This window comes from Chionomys nivalis, chromosome 8, assembly GCF_950005125.1.
Source record: "Chionomys nivalis chromosome 8, mChiNiv1.1, whole genome shotgun sequence".
Lineage (NCBI taxonomy): Eukaryota > Metazoa > Chordata > Mammalia > Rodentia > Cricetidae > Chionomys > Chionomys nivalis.
This window is the reverse complement of record NC_080093.1, coordinates 95,791,903-95,805,786: the sequence shown is the minus strand read 5'-3', so window position 1 is coordinate 95,805,786 and position 13,884 is coordinate 95,791,903. Positions and strand designations below refer to the sequence as shown.

General features: G+C 53.1%; 1 protein-coding gene across 6 annotated transcripts in view; it reads left to right on the top strand.

Moving 5' to 3' along the window:
• The window catches only part of Pde2a (phosphodiesterase 2A), an 89,579-nt gene that overhangs the window by 53,384 nt on the left and 22,311 nt on the right, over positions 1–13,884 (top strand). For all 6 annotated transcript variants that reach the window (XM_057777345.1, XM_057777347.1, XM_057777350.1 and 3 more), the window contains 2 exons: positions 4,646–4,735; positions 8,065–8,153. In XM_057777345.1, the coding sequence (XP_057633328.1) occupies positions 4,646–4,735; positions 8,065–8,153 (179 nt within the window). The remainder of the gene's footprint in view (positions 1–4,645; positions 4,736–8,064; positions 8,154–13,884) is intronic.

Genomic DNA, 13,884 nt, shown 5'->3' with positions numbered 1-13,884 from the left:
GGGGTGCCAGGCTTGAGTTTGGGGCTCCCCTACTCTGAATTTCAAGGAGTACTTCTGGATAGATCTACTAAGTGCTCTAGCTAAGCCCTGGCAGTGGCCAGTGGCAGCCATGTCCTGGACACAAAGATGGACACACTCCCCTATTCTCCTGAAGAGCTTAGGAAGTGTATGTATTGCTTAGTACGACAAGAGGCCAGACACCAAAGGGGCGGTGGTGTCGGCTTTGGACTTCTGACTTTCCCCACCGAGGCCATTTTCTGGAACCCCCATTCATGGCTGTACTTCTTTTGTCAGGCGTTTTCTCCCCATGTTCTCTAGATGATTTCTTGGAGATCTGGGGGAGGAGTAGGCAGGAGAGACAGGAGTGGTGGGGGTGGGGAGGATGCAGGGAAGAGAAGGAGAGTGGGCAGAGAAGCCATCTAGGAGGAAGAGCCAGGATGTGGAGGTGGAAACCACGTGACAAGATAGGAGAGCAGCATGTGACAGCCGTCGACTAGGTACTGATGGGGAGAAGCAGAGAGGCCCTCGGAGGGCCCCAGAGGGGAACTCCAGGGTTCTGGGGGACCGCCCTTTGGATGTCAGATTTCAGTCTGTGAGGATGGCCAGTCGACTAGGCACTGATGGGGAGAAGCAGAGAGGCACTCGGAGGGCCCCAGAGGGGAACTCCAGGGTTCTGGGGGACCGCCCTTTGGATGTCAGATTTCAGTCTGTGAGGATGGCCAGTCGACTAGGCACTGATGGGGAGAAGCAGAGAGGCACTCGGAGGGCCCCAGAGGGGAACTCCAGGGTTCTGGGGGACCGCCCTTTGGATGTCAGATTTCAGTCTGTGAGGATGGCCACTAACCTTGCAGGCCAAGAGGGGAACCAGAGTCAGAGAGATTACATGAATCGGTGGAGATGGTCCCAGGATACAACGTGGATCATGACTTTCTTGTAGGGCGTCCAGGTGCCAAGCTATGGGGAGAGCAGTTGGAGGGTTTGTGGAGGGGAAAAGACATGGAAGATTACAGAAGCAAAATAAGAGACCCTTAAGAGCCAGTGACCCTTGACTCAAGGCCATCTGTCCCTGTGGGAGCTCCATGTCTCTGTTTTCACATAATCTTGAGCTTTACGAAGGAGTTAGAAGCAATTCAATCTGGACCCTCTGCTCTCCCCAAATGAGCGCAAAATTCTGATTCAGGCCCAGGTTTCAGAAAACTAGCAACCTCCCTGGTTTCAGAGAAACCCTGGTACCCACAGCTTCCCCTTAGTTGGTACCGGAAGAGACCAGTTTGTGGACGTGGCGCTGTCTGCGGTGCTGAAGGCAGTCTCAGCCCACAGCAGCAGGTGAACAGCAGGTAAGGGGGGCTGCAGAGAGCCAAAGGCTCTGGTCATCCTCCCACCCAGCATCCACCCATTTCCTTCCATTCCCATCTTCTCACCCAGTTTGTCCACTCACCCATTTTCCCACTCACCTGCCCATCTACCATCTAACCACTCACCCATCCACTGATTTTCCCACTCACCTGCCCGTCTGCTTAAGCATCCACCATCTCCCCATTTTTTCCATGCAGTCATCAGTTTGCACATCCATCCACTCATTTCCCTGCCCACTCAGCCATCTGCCCGTCCATCCATCTGTCCATCCACCCACCCACCATCCACCCACTCTCCTAACCACTCATTTACCCGTCCATCCACCATTCACCTGTTTCTCAGCCTACCCACTCACCCTCATCAAATCAAACCATAAAGCCACAGAACTAGAGGTATCAGAGTGGAAAGACCCACTTATGTTAAGAAGGAAACCAAGACCCAGGAGAGGAAAGGGGCCTGTTCAAGGCCACAGGGAGCTTCTGTCGTCAATCTGGGGCAGGACTGGAAATCAGTGCTCTTGACTATACACCACAGGTTCTCCCCTGGGGTCTGGAAAATTGCCTGGTTATTATGCTGATATTTACCCTGGTGTTTGATCACAAAAGCTGCAAGGACAGGAAATATGACTGCTTCCACCCACCCTGAGCCAGGGCTCTTGTGTATGTACACAGGTGGTGTGTTCTCTCACACGTGTGTGTGTGTGTGTGTATTTGTGTGTATATATATGAGGAATCCACGTGCAGGAGAAGGATAAGGCACAGGGGCCTGTGGGCAGCGATGCCTGTTTTTCCTTTCCTCTTCTTTTGATAGTCCTGGGCTGTTAGCCCTGTTTGAGGCTGGCTCCCCACTGTGCCTACACTTCAGGGGTTGCCCCATTTCCCATTCACAGCTGTGTCCCCCAAGGCTGCAGCCCTGTCCTGTGCGCACAGGCAGGCACGGAACTCAGCTTCCCCTCCCCCACTGGTGAAGTGGTCTGAGGTGGCCCATTTCCCTCAGCGCTTCCTGCATTCAGCACCCTACTACTGGGCAGGTCAGGCTTCAAAGCAGATGGAGAGATGGCTGCCAGGCCTGGAGCCTCAACTCCAAGAGGCTGCATCCTATTTACTCAGCCAAGGATGGAAAAACCCTCCTTGCTTGTGGCCTAGCTCTCCCTAAGTTTTCTCCCTCCCCACTTCCATTGTCCTGCCCTTGGCCTAAAGAAGCACAGAAAACTGGTCAATCAGAACAAAGGCCAGACAAGAATAGCCAATTGGATTAAAGGACAGCTCAAGGTGTCCACCAATCAAAGCAAAGGGCAGGTTGAAGAGCTGGCCAATCAGAACAAAGGACACATTGATTTCTTTAAGCCCCTGGGGTTTGAGATGGGAGTTGGGTGCTGTGTATGCTTAGATAGGGTGGGAGATCTGGAGGTTTGGGTGACCTGTGACTCAGCACAGATGGTCACTGTTTCTCTTTTAACCTCGGTTTTCCCATCTCTTAAATGGGAAGACAGCTATCTGCAGCTGTGGTTTTCTCTTGCATATAAGGCTCACTTCACTGCTTTGGCAACACTCCTTTGCTTCCTTGGCACACACATGGCAGCTATCACCAAAGTCAGACCCTCTCTGGTCTCTTAGTGATCCTTCTGCCTCCTGCCACATAGATCCCTGTCCTTAAAGCCCCAGTTTGGAGAGTGTGGGTCAAGAAATGATTTTTTTGGAAATTTTTCTGGGTTTGGGATCATGCCTTTGTGGTCTTCAGCCTTGATCTTGAGAGCACACAGTAGCCTGAGACAGTGCTGTGCCAGCAGGTGATATGGGGGAGGGGGCCTCTGGTCTGTGCTACATGAGGAAGTAGCTGTTCCCATGAGAACCTAGAAGAGCCTGACATCATCGTCCTGGGTGTCTTCAGGGATGGAAGGCTCTGTGAAAGAGCAGCGTTGGAATTACCCAGGCTGCACCCAAGCGAAGCTGTGTGTGTGTGTGTGTCCGTGGCTCATCCTTCACCCAGTGGTCCCAGCCTTTGCAGTGTGGCTGTACTGGGAAGACGGCCTATGTCCCACGGGATGGTGCCAGCTTCTTGTGAAACCCTTTGGGTTCCCTGATTTTTCAGTGGCCGCAGAGTTCAGTCCCCCAGTCTAGGGTGCCTGAGGATGTGAAATTTGGAGACAGAAGCTTTAGGCTGAACCTCCCTAGCGATCTAGTCTTAGCCACATGCTAGGTTTGGATTCTTTTTTTTTTTCAAGACAGGGTTTCTCTGTAGCTTTGGTGCCTGTCCTGGAACTAGCTCTTGTAGACCAGGCTGGCCTTGAACTCACAGAGATCCGCCTGCCTCTGCCTCCCGAGTGCTGGGATTAAAGGCATGCGCCACCACCGCCCGGCTGGGTTTGGATTCTCATGCCCACCTTGAAGGGGTCGTATCATTTGGATAAATCTCATCTTGTCCTCTGGGACACAAGAAGTTGAGGATGGTTTAGCCACTTTACAGATCTGAGGAGTTGGCAGCTCCCCTGTTTGAGCTAACAACTTTCTATGAATATAACCCTGGTATTTCAGCGTTTTCATTTTTATCAGCTCTGTGCAGTCTATGGGGTTCACTAGGACCCTCAACATCATTTTCAGAGTTAAAGAGCCATGCCTCCTTCATTACTCACATGTCTTTCTGAACACAGATCTACAGGGAAGACATCAGGAAGGACTTCCAAGGGTTGGGGAGAGGGCACAGCTGAGTGTGAGTCACTGTTCTGCCTTGGCCTCGTCCCCTGTTCCGTTACCTTTCTCTTTGATCCCCTTGGCTCTGGCCAAGTTAATGGAGCGAGAAGAAGGGACCTTTGTTGTCTCAGTTCCTGCTCTCCAAGGACAAGGCCTGTTCCTGGGAGGCGGAGGCTAGGAAGCAATCAAGGCTGACTTTGCCTTCCCTACTTGTAGTGGCCGCTGCTATGCTTGCCTTTTGTGCTCACCCCCCTCCCCACCCCCCATCCCATGCTTGCTGCTTTCAGCCCAGCCCTAATTCAGCTGAAGCTAGGATATGGCTACAGTGCTTGCAGCACACAGAGGCCCCTTTCCTGCAAAGGAAACCGCCTTCCTCACTCACTGTGAGGCCTTGGCTAGGCCTCTGGCCCATCTCCAAGCCTCAGTTTCCCCAAATACAAGGTGAGGGAACTTGGACAATCTATGGCCTTAGTACTTACTGCTGGAGTCCGATGCTTAAGACTCAAGTATCTAAGTCTTGGGCTCATCTGACAGACCCTGGGCCTGGGACTCTGCCTGGGCCACAGGCAGAATGACCCATGATCTTTCTTCTCTTCCAGGATGCTTTGCTGAGCCTGGGTGCTGTTATCGACATCGCCGGCCTGCGTCAGGCTGCCAAGGATGCCCTCTCTGCCGTGCTCCCCAGAGTGGTAGGTGTCTGCCCTCACGTGTCCTCCCTGCCTTCCCCAGCCTTTGTTCCAGTTCTGAGCTGCAGCTCACCTTGCGCAGATTCTCACTTGGATTTGGGTGTTTGTGTAGCAGGAGAGATTGAGGACATACGCGAGAATCTCCCGGATGTCAGGTCTTGGAGGTGCTAGAGGACCTGGCTGTCCTGAAGCTCACTCTGTAGACCAGGCTGGCACCGAATCACAGAGATCTGCCTGCCTCTGCCTCCGGAGTGCTAGGATTAAAGGCGTGCACCACCACCCAGTGCCATTGCTCATTCTTTAAGCAGAAGGCTGATGAACCGGCCCCCAGGAGTCAAAGCAGCAGGGTCCCAGATGTGCCAGATGGGGGATACAGGGGACTTTGGAGTATGGAGAATAGGGTTTGAATTAACATAAGGAAGATGCAAGACTTCCTGGAGGAGGAAGTATCTAAACTGAGTCCTCTTGAAATCCTCTCCCTGCACATCAGCGGAGGCAGCTTTGGCTTCAGGAAACATGACCAACTCAGGATGCAGCCTCCCCACCCCACTAAAGCCTATTGTCCCTGACTCTGAATGATGAATGAACCTCCAGAGGCCCAGAGAGGGTCACACAGCATGACAGAAACAAATGGGCTTGGCTTCTAAGCGCCCCATTCCGTCTTCAGCTCTGACTTCCCCAAACCTCCTAGAAGTTCAGCACCCAGGAGGAGGGCTAATGACTGAGCTTTATTAAGCGTGAAATTGGTAGGAAGTGGGTGGTGTGTTGGCACCCAAAAATAAATCCTTTGGAAGAGGGTTGTGACTGAGACAACATCTGCCCTGGGGTGGAAGAACATCTGGATGGCAGGTCAGTGACTGTGAACCTGTCCTGCAAGCCTTGAGTGTGCGTGTGCATGTGTGTGTGTATGTGTGTGTGCACATGCATGCGTGTGTGCATGCGTGTGTGTGTGTATGTGTGTGTGCACATGCATGCTGTGTGTGCATGTGTATTTATGTGCTGCAAGCGTGTGTGTGCTTGCATGTGTGTGTGTTTGCATGTGTGTGCATGCATGTGTGTGTGTTTGTATGTATGTGTGTGTTTGTGTGCGCCTGGCTTGGTGCTTAGCCAACTACAGCCTAAAGCCTGGGCTTCGATGACAGCTGAGGTTCAAGAGGCAGTGAGATGTTACTCAAGAGGCCCATGCTGGGTTGGGAGAGCCCAGGCTTGACTGTAGAGAGGCGTTGGGTCCTGGGAGGTGGGAGCTGAGGGAGGAGGAGGCTGCAGCACCTGGCTTCCTCATCAGCACCCATTGTGGCAGGCAGCCCCAGTGCAGATGGTGCTGATGTGTACAAAACGCAAAGCAACCCTCCTACCCAGGAACTGGCTAAATTTAACCAGCGTGGCTGAGCGTGAGAGTGGGAGGCGCAGGCGTGCAGAACTGAAGGGTGGCCGCTGCCCCCTCCACTCCAGATTGCTCACCTTCTCCGTGGGGGCTGGACTCTTGGCCACGAGGCGCCCTGGTAGATTCTGAACCTGCTTGAGGAAAGAAAATAAAAACAAACAAACAAACAAAATGCTCCAGACTGGATGCCACGGAGGAGGCTGGGTGGAGCTGAGGGGAGGCAGCTCTCTCCAAGTGGCTCTTTGTCCCTGGATTTGGGCCCAGAAGCTGGGCATGGTGGTGGCTCATACTTGTGATCCCACGATTTGGGGCAGCCAGAGCAGGACAGCCACAAGTTGTCAGTCAGCCTTTACTACATAGTGACTCTGAGGCCAACCTGAGCAATATGATACACCTTGTCTTGAAAACAAAACCAAAAAGCCTCAAACAAGACTCCCAGTTCAAGCTCAGACCCTCATCACCAAGGGGGCTCTGGATTGTCCCAGAGTCTGCCCCCACCCTCCATCTCCTGGGTCCTGGAATCCCTACACCACATCAGGACAACTGAACTCAGCTCAGAGTCACAGGAGGCCATGGTAGGGATCTGTGAAACCCTCTGTGGAACATCCAAGGGCCACAGGAGTAGCTGGTGAGGTTGTGGTGGTAGGTTTGTGATAGCGGGGTTGTGGTTTCTCCCCGTGCACTGAGGACCCTGTACTTACTGAGGGGAGAGCCTTCAGCCGCTCCTCCTGACCTCCCTGTCATCCTCAGCAGAGAGGAGGCTTCCCCAGCTTCCTGAAGAGAGAGTGTGTCCAGCAGTCATGGGGATTGGCCAGGGCCTCTAAGGGTCCCCATGTGGGGAAGTAGATCTTTGTGAGACAGCAGCGTCTGCCAGGACAAGGCCTGCAACCAAGGCTGGTCTGTCCTAGGTGTAGGGAATATTTCTTAAGACGAGCCTCTTTGCCAGCATAAATAATCCTAATCAGACCAAGTTAGGCAGAATAAAAGATGCCCACATTTAATAAATGCAGCGCTCCTGGGTGGCCGGGAAAAGCATGGCGAGGGGAGGAGAGCAGGAAAGACCGTGCAAAGCTGGAGACCAGGTGTTCCCTTTCTGGGCGGCAGACTAAATAGCCTGTGGGAGTGGTCCTGACCCTCCTGGGGAGGGGCCACTTCTTGGCGGGCTTTCCCGGAGGTGGAGTCTGGGCCAAGGCAACTCCCAGGGGAGGGGACCCAAAATGGATGCCAGGGGCTGGGGTGCCGCTTTCAATCAATCATCCGACTCCTTGGATATAGGGGTGTCAGGCGGCTGGGTTCTCACTTTTGACCAAACACTAGGGAGAGAGAATTGCTGAATTAAAGACCTGACAGGCTTCCAGCCAGTACTTCCAGATCACTCTGAGCAATGGTTGATCTAAAATGCAAGCTTGCTGAGCCTCTGTTCCCAGCTGTTTCTAAGGCCCTTCAACCCTAGCCCTGCTCACTCCCAGCCGAGCGCTCTCTTGTACCCCTTCACCCCATTGTCAGGTCTGAAATGCTTCTTGCTCTCTGAGCCACTTGGCCTACCTGTGTCAGTCAGTTCCAAGTGGGTCCAGTCACAGCTAATGGACTGCTTCTTTTGGGAAACCCTCCAGGGCCCCGTAGAGTATGGGCACAATGCCCTGGCTGTGGTTTCCTGGCTAGGATCATGGCGGTGTTGAAAGGAGAGAGCATCCTAAGCGAGTGTGGCTTGCATGCCATACCAAGTATGGTTTGCCAAATGCCTGAGGCTGGAGTTCAATGAGGGGTGATTGGCTCACACCTTGGGTTTGGGGTGATAAGTAAGGAAAGCAGTTGATTCATCGATCTTGCCTGTCCAACTCCTTTGCAAACCACCAAGTTATAGCCCCCAAGGCCCTGTGGCCTTGCCATGGACAGACTAGGGCTGGACCTTCTCTCTACAGGGTCTCACAAGTGCTTTTGGTCCTAGGAGACTGTCTACACCTACCTGCTGAATGGGGAGTCTAGGCTGATGAGTGAGGACCCTCCTCATGAGCTGCCACAGGAAGGAAAAATCCGGTAAGTCATTCTCTGCCTGTCTTCCGTCCTCTGGCTCCGACAAGAGGTCTTAGGGTTGAGGCACCTTCCAAGATCATCTGATCCACCTCCAACTCCAGTCTCCCAGCTAGAGTGGGTCCCCAGTTCAGGAGATGGGGAATAACACCCGTCCTGTGCTGGGGAAGTAGTGAGCAGGCAGGTTCTCTCTTAGTCTAGTCCGTTTCCATAGTTTCTTTTCCCATAGAGGTCGGTTTTGTTTTGTTTTGAATATAAAGTCTCACCATGTAGCCCAGGCTGGTTTTGAACTTGCAGTGAGCCTCCTGCTTCAGCTTGCCCAGTGCTGGGGTTACAGACGGGATCCTTCATGTACAGCTCCCATAGAGTTGGGGATTGCTGTGGCTGTGTAGAGTGGGGTCAAGGTGGTGGTGGGAGGGGCCACAGCGTTTCTCAGTCCCCGTCCCAGCATGCCATGAGCATGACCGTGCAGCTTGGGATCCCAGTATGTGCCTGCAGGAACATCCTGCACCTAAGATCAGAGAAAACGATCTACAGAAGTTTCTGGACTGCTACTACCTAGATTCAAGCCCCACCTCCCTATGTGCCAGCTGCACATATAACCTTATGAAAACCAGACATCCCTTGTAGTGTGATTTCATTTTATTCTACTCTTTGGTGACATGGTGATAATAGCAGTACTCAGAGGGTTGTTGGGAGAATTAAATGATTATGTTTAGTCTGCCATGGCTATGAGAATCCAGAGCTCAGCACCCGAGGGTCCTTGGTATCTCTGAGCTCAGTAAGTTCAGCTGCCTCATTTTCTCAGTAAGGACATTTTAAGAGATATGTTCAAGAACACAGGCCAGGTGTGAGGTCAAACAGAGATACAGTTCTCAGTGGGAGCAGGGAATACTGGGTCAGGAGCAGAGGGCACAGCGGGCACAGCAGGCACAGTGGGCACAGGGCAATGGAGCTGCTTCCAGAAGGCAGTATTCTTTGGTTCAGGCATACAGCTCTTTTGGTAGTACCTGGGCTGTTCCCCTGGCCACTCTTTGTCACACAAGTCCTGGGATAATTCTGCCTGGAGGTACGGGCTGTAAGATGGTGACATGTCTCCTTGAGTTCCCCTTGTGGGCAGAAGGAGTTGGCCCTGCCCACATTCCACAGCCCTTCCCCTGATCCTGTTTCCCTTTCAGTTTCTGCTCTCAGTGTCTCCCTGGAGGGCTGCTGTGAACAGAGTCACAGACCCTCTAGCATCTGTGTTCTATCTAGAGGTTCTTGCTTTGGACCCTCATGTGGTGTTGGCATCACCATTGGCAGGATCAGACCCTTCCTACTTTTGGGCAGTATTGACAGTTGAACACAGGGCCTCATGCATGCTGGGCAAGTACTCTGTTGGGTCTCATCCCCCAATCCACGTGTTCATACTTTAGATTTTGTGACAGTCTCACTAAGTTGCCCAGGCTAGCCTGGGATTCTCTGTAGCCCAAGATAGCCTCACATATCTTCTCCTGACCTAACCACCAGGCCTGATCGTCTAAATCTTAAAGATAAAAAAGTTGTAATTTCCCTTTTCTCTTCTGAGCCAGCCCCTCCCACCCATAATTCGTCCTTTGATATTCGCTCACCTCTTCCAGGAAGTCTCACAGCAGCCTGGGAAGGTGTTCCTGGGATTGGGAAGGTGTACAGAGTGGCCGACCTCCAATGGAGCTTGCTGTCTCTGGCACTCAGGCCAGGCTCCCTTGGGGAGTTGGTGGTATCTGCATGCGGGCAGCTTGGAGGGGTCCTGACCTGCATCAGTGGCTTGTTCAGCATCCTCTCTACAATAGCTGCATATCCAGGAAAGCCTTTGGAAAGAAGAAAAGGATTAAAAATGAATGTCCAAATGCAGTTAGCCCAGAACTCTGTTGTCAGAGTCCTCTTGTTCATTTCCCAGATGCTCAGCCCCAAAATAATCACACAGAAACTGTTTTATTTAAATCACTGCTTGGCCCATTAGCTCTAGCATTTTTTTTTTTTTTTGGCTAACTCTTACATATTAATTTAACCCATCTCCATTAACCTGTGTATCACCACCAGGCTGTGGCTTACCTGATAAAGTTCTAATGTCTGTCTCTGGTGGGGCTGCATGGCTTCTCCCTGACTCTGCCTCCTTTCTCCCAGCACTCAGTTTAGCTTTCCCCACCTACCTCTATTCTTTTGCCCCTTCACAGGTCGAGACAGTTTCTTTATTAACCAATGGTATTCACAGCATACAGAGGGGACTCCCACATCAGAACTCCATGGAAATGGGAGGCTAGTCCCTGCTGGGACAGAAAGACCAGGGATTCCAGAAGGCAGAAAGGACAAGAGGATGGGGTAGTGGCATCTCAGAGCACAGAACGTAGCATGCAGTCAGGCCATTTAGGACTAGGCTCAGACCATGTCTCTATTAGGAATATTCCTAAAAATGAGCCTCTCCGCTGACAAAAATAATCCCAATTAGGTCAAATCAGACCAAATTAAAAGATATCCAGATTTAATTGGATGTCTGCACTCTCGGGACCTGAGAGGAGAATGGAAAGCCAACAAGACCACCAAAGAGGAAGAGGGAGAGACCACATGTTTATTTTCAGGGGAGCAGTTTAAATAGCCTGTGGGCGTGGTCTTGACCTTTCCTGGGGAGGGGTCAAGGTTTGGCGGGCACAGGGGAGGGGGCTTCCAAAGAGGGAGGCCAGAGGCTGGGATTACAGTCCAGACTCTTTGTATAAGGGATGACAGGAAGCTGAGGTGATACTTATGACCGAACAGTGTTCTCTTCTGGAACTGATTCTGCCTGACCACACTTGTGTCTGGAGGCTGAGTGAGCTCATGTCCACCACTAGGGTTGATGGGCCCAAGGGTGGCCTGGGCCCTGTTCTTGAATGTTTCCAGCAGAGTGAAGCTTGAGACCCAGACATGTGGAAGGCAGATAGGCCTGGATTCCAGCCTAGCCTCATCCCTGCCTCCGTGTGTCCCACCCTAAGTGCCTCCCTTTTGGCTCAGTAGGCTAGTGAACGGCAGGTGCTTAGCAGTTCCCAGTGATTGCTAGCTGTCTTATTCCCCAGCCCAGCTGAAGACTAACCTCGGTTGACCTTGAGACAATGAGTGTCCTTTTGGCCTCACTCTTTTTCTGTGAAATGGGTGGATTAGGCTTCTCTCAGGTGTGAGCATCAGGGGTAGAGGATGCAGGCACTGCCTGTGAGCAGCTCTGTGGGGAGGGGTGGGGGAGGGGTGCTGGCTGCTGCTGGAGGACAGACAGCAGCAGGCATGACGGAGACTGGATCATAAAGGCAGATAAGGCTGAGGTGATGGGCCCACTCTGCAGGCGCTCCAGTGTGGTTTGCCTTTGTTTCTTCCCATGCTTGCTTGTGTGCTCTTTGCTCCCTTGAATCATCTTTCCTGCTCACTGTCAGTACTTCATGAGACACGCAAGGGATTCCCTGCTGCTGAGAAAGAGCCGATCTTCATAGAGGGGGTAGGTCACCATGGCTCCCCAGGGAGAATCTGGCCTCAGAGGAGTCTGGGACTGGAAAGCAGGAGACTTGGGCTCCAGAGCAATGCAGCTGTGGTGACCATCCCATTGCTTTGTCCCTGGGACCCCTTTGCCCTTAGTTAAGATGGTGAGGTTGGCTCAGGTCCAACAGAAACCCTGGACTGGAGAGGAGAGAACCCTTGAAGCTCCTCTCCAGACTCCAACAAGACAGCTTCCTCTTAGTGTCCAAAAACCTCAGATTTCCCACTGTCAGGGGCAGGAACTTCCGGCCCTCCAGCTGCAACTTTGTCATATCCTTGGCTACTATTTGCAGTGTGCTTTCTCGGGGCAAACCTGGTCTCTTATCGTGGCAGAATCCCATTGTCCATCTGGTTTGTCTTGGAGGACACAGTGACCATCTGTTCCCATTTCTGGAGTCTCATATTCTGGTGGAGGAGAGCCGGTGCTGGCCTAGATCATAATTTGTCTTCAAGGGAGAGATGAATGGTCAGAGGGAGAAATGAGAGCTCAGTGAGTGTGCAGGCTGAGGGATGGAGGCATAGTGAAGAGATGCAGGATCAGTGAGGGGTCGAGGGTCAGTGAGGGATGGGGTTCAGTGAGGGATGGGGTTCAGTGAGAGGCCCGTGGTGGGGATGGAGCCTGGTCACACTGCATCCACTGGCAGGAGGCAGTGAAGAATGAAGACTCAGCCAGCTTTCTTCTTTCTGTTCAGTCTGAGATCCCAGTCCACAGATGTGTCTCCACATTGAGGATGAGTTCCTCCATTAATGAACCCCATCCAGAACATTGCTTACATACACATGCCCAGGGATTTGTCTCCAAGGTGATTCCACATCCTGTCAAGCTGAGAACCAATATGAACCATCACAGAGGCTGAGGGGTTGAGATCAGTGGGGGATCCAAACTGAGTTAGGGCGTTGAGGATAAGTTAAGTTGGGCTCTGTGGAGCCCTGAGTTCAATTCCCAGCAACCACGTGGTGGCTCACAACCATCTGTAATAAGATTTGGCCTGCAGACATACACACAGAAAGAATATTGTATACATAATAAATAAATATTTTAATAAAGGAAGAAAAGACTCAACAAGGGGCACAGAGAGGGGTGTTGCACAATGAGGGGTGGGGCACAGTGGAGGGGTGGGGCACAGCGAAGGGTGGAGCACAGTGAGGGGGTGGGGCACAGCGAGGGGGTGGGCACAGTGAGGGGGTGGGCACAGTGAGGGGTGGGGCAGGGGCAGGGGGTGGGGCACAGTGAGGTGGTGGGGCACAGTGAGGGGTGGGGCAGGGGCAGGGGGTGGGGCACAGTGAGGGGGTGGGTCACAGCGAGGGGGTGGGCACAGTGAGGGATGGGGCATAGTGAGGGGTGGGGCATAGTGAGGGGTGGGGCACAGTGAGGGGTGGGGCAGGGGCTGGGGGTGGAGCATGGTGAGGGGTGGGGCACAGTGAGGGGGTGGGCACAGTGAGGGGTGGAGCACGGTGAGGGGGTGGGGCACAGTGAGGGGTGGGGCACAGTGAGGGGTGGGGCAGGGGCTGGGGGTGGAGCACGGTGAGGGGGTGGGGCACAGCGAGGTGGTGGGGCACAGTGAGGGGTGGGGCAGGGGCAGGGGGTGGGGCACAGTGAGGGGGTGGGCACAGTGAGGGGTGGAGCACGGTGAGGGGGTGGGGCACAGTGAGGGGTGGGGCACGGTGAGGGGTGGGGCACAGTTGGAATGTAGGATCGGTAAGGAGAAAGGGTCAAGGAGTTGAATGGGTCAGTGAGAAGTTGGAATTTGTGGGAAAGGGTTCATCTGAGAGTGGGCTCAGTGTGACGCTTTGGTGCTCAGTGAGGTGGGGCTCAGTGAGGGAACAGGCAGGGGCAGGTGTTAGAAAGGAGCCTGAGGAGGACGCAGGAGCCTGGACACGTGGCCCTTTTCCAGGCTGTTGACCTTACCAACACACAGCTTTCCCATCTTTCTCCATTAAACAAATAGTCGTTAAAGGCACGGAACTGTCATAAACTCCACGCCCATTCCTCTCTGCGCTCTGTGCCCATCTGTCTTTTCCTTCAGTGGAGTAGGCCATGACCACCCTGGCACCTAGACTGAGTCACTGAAACTCAATCTGGGCAGCTGGACTTGGGGGATTGAGTCTCCTGCCCCCGGTCCTCATCACCAGCCTGAAAGATGGCAGGGAGGGGGTGAGAAGAGGCAGGAGGCTCTCTGAGGGAAGGGGAGGGAAGAAAGAGCTTGGGGTCTGGCAATCT